Source organism: Colobus angolensis, unplaced genomic scaffold, assembly GCF_000951035.1.
Source record: "Colobus angolensis palliatus isolate OR3802 unplaced genomic scaffold, Cang.pa_1.0 Scaffold464, whole genome shotgun sequence".
NCBI classification, from domain to species: Eukaryota; Metazoa; Chordata; class Mammalia; order Primates; family Cercopithecidae; genus Colobus; species Colobus angolensis.
The window spans coordinates 393534-396126 of record NW_012118088.1 but is presented as its reverse complement, the minus strand read 5'-3'; the positions used below and the strand labels follow the sequence as shown (position 1 = coordinate 396126).

At 40.3% G+C, this 2593-nt stretch overlaps 1 protein-coding gene across 1 annotated transcript in view; it reads right to left on the bottom strand.

Annotated features, from left to right (window-relative positions):
• Positions 1-2593, bottom strand: part of PRKCB (protein kinase C, beta) — a gene marked incomplete at its 5' end in the record, with an annotated part of 390293 nt that overhangs the window by 113642 nt on the left and 274058 nt on the right. The window contains one exon of the mRNA XM_011958268.1: positions 209-305. Within this exon, the coding sequence (XP_011813658.1) occupies positions 209-305 (97 nt within the window). The remainder of the gene's footprint in view (positions 1-208; positions 306-2593) is intronic.

Here is a 2593-nt window from a genome sequence, read left to right as displayed (position 1 = left end):
CAAGAAAGAAAGGGAGAAAGTAAGAAAGAAAGAAAAGAGAGAGGGAGGAAGAAGGAAGGAAGGAAAGAAGGAAGGAAGGAAGGGAGAGAGGGAGGGAGGGGAAAATAAAAAAGAAAGAATAAGAGAGAAAGAGAGAGGAGAGAGAAGAAAGAAGGAAGGAAAAAATAAAGAGAAAAAAGAGAGAAGAGAGAAAGAAAAGAAACCTCACCTCAAATTTCTGCCGCAGTTCTTCGTTGCCCTCACTTCCTTCTGGTGGCACAGGCACATTGAAGTACTCGCCTTCCTCCTGGCTCAGTAACTTAAACCTGAAGGGAGACAAGGGGGCAGGACAAATTTCATGACTCTATTTGATATTATTTTATTGATCAGGATATGAAAAGGAGGCCTATATAAAACTCTACTTCAAAAAATACATGTTGGGGTTTTTTGGCTTGTTTTGGTTTGTTTTTCAGTATGTTGGATGGGGGTAGTATGCATGGTACACTACCAGGTATACTATACATTTTTGTAACTCTTCCATGAACAGCAGAAAAAAAATGTATATCATGTGTACACAGGAGGGAAAGTTCTCACTCTCTACACACACTTATACAGTTTTCTTAGTTGTATCGTTAAATCACTGTATATTTTTACCTACTTTTTGTCCATTAAGTAGTTCTTAGTCTGAAAGAATGCTATGAAGACCCCTCATCGTAAATTTCTTGTTGATATTGTTGTTGTTGCTTTTAGAGATAGGGTCTCACTCTGTCACCCAGACTGGAGTGCAATAGTGCAATCATAGCTCACTGAAGCCTCGAGCTCCTGGGTTCAAGCGATCCTCCTGCCTCAGCTTCCTGAGTAGCTGGGGACTATAGGCTTGTGCCACTATGCCCAGCTAATTTAAAAAAATTTTTTTTTGGTAGAGATGGGAGCTGGCTATGTTTCCCAGGCTAGTCTTGAACTCCTGACCTCAAGTGATCTTCTTACCCTATCTTCAGAAATTGCAGGGATTACAGATAAGAGCTGTCTGTAATCCCAGCTGCAAACCCCACTGCCTGGCTATAAATACATTCTTGTCATGCTCTTCCAGCATTTCTACCTTTCATCCTACGTAGGGTGCCACCTTGCCATCCTGGCATTCAACTGCATTTAGGTGACCATGGACTTAACTTCATGGTGCTATTTTCTCTGCAGAAGTTTGCCCAAAGTGTGCTGTAGTCAGTCTCTTGAGAAATGGCATCCCTTAGTGGTTAAGCGCACAAGCCCTGAAGTCAAACAATGTCTGGATGCAAATCTCATCTCATAACCTTAGATAGGCTGGTTAGCCTCTCTGGGCCTCTGTTTTTCTCATCTATAAATTGGAATACAAATTCCTTTTTCATAGAATTCTTGTGAAATTGAAAGATAATGACGCATGTAAAATGATAAGCACAGCAGCATTTGGCATTCAGCAAGTGTTCAATTAGTGGCATCATCATGATTATTATTACTGTGACTAATGTCATTATTATTACTTTAGAGACAGGGTCTTGTTCTGTCACCAAGGCTGGAGTGCAGTGGCACAATCACAGCTCACTGCAGCCTTGACCTTCTGGGCTCAAACAGTCCTCCTGCCTCAGCTTTCAACCAGCTGAGACTAAAGGCACATGCCACCACACCTGGCCGTTTTTGTTTTTGTTTTTTTGGTTTTTTTTTCTTTTTTGGCAGAGATAGGGTCTTGCTATGTTGCTCAGGCCAGTCTTGAACTCCTGGGCTCAAGCAATCCTCCTGCTTCAGCATCCCAAGAAGCTAAGATTATAGGCACACGCCACCATGCCCAGCTACTACTAATATTATAATAATAAACATGGGGGCTTCAGTTTGTTTCTTGACCACAAAGATTTTTCCAGCTAGTAAGAGGATGAGATGAGTGTGAGGAACGAAAAGGGACATTCTAAAAGCATTTGAATCAGTGGGAAAGAAAAAAGACCCCAAAACTGCTCGTTCTCAAAGATCGTTCCTAACCAAAGTTTAAAATTTTCATCACAATATTTTCTCTCCATTCACGAATCTTCTTAGGCAGCTTCCAAAAATGGGCTAGGTGATTCAAAGCAGAGAAGACAATTTGAGCCTCTACGCCTCCACATTTAATATTCCAAATTTTCTTCCAAATTTCCACGGAAATTACCAAAAGAAATACAAACACAAGAGAGCATCTGTATCTTTGCTGGAAATCGAGAAGGGTGCTATCCACACAGCAGGGACTTCCAGGGATTCCTACAAATTAAAGTAATAGAAAGAAAACAGAGCTATGTTGGGTAAATTTTAACTTTATCCATTCAGATGCTACCTTTGTGGATTTTGCTAGATCTGTGTATCAGTGTTGAAATATATGTTTCGCTTTTTTAATAATAAATTTAATTTTAAAGGACACTTTTTATTTCTTCCTTAGAAGGAAATCCAAAATCACTTGTTACAAATAGAAAATAATTGTTAAAAACAAACAAAACAAAACAAAACAAACAGAAAGATACACAGGTCGTCGTCGTGGCTCATGTTTGTCATCCTAGCACTTAGAGAGGCTGAGGCAGGAGGATCACCTGAGGCCAGGAGTCCAAGATCAGCCTGGGCAACA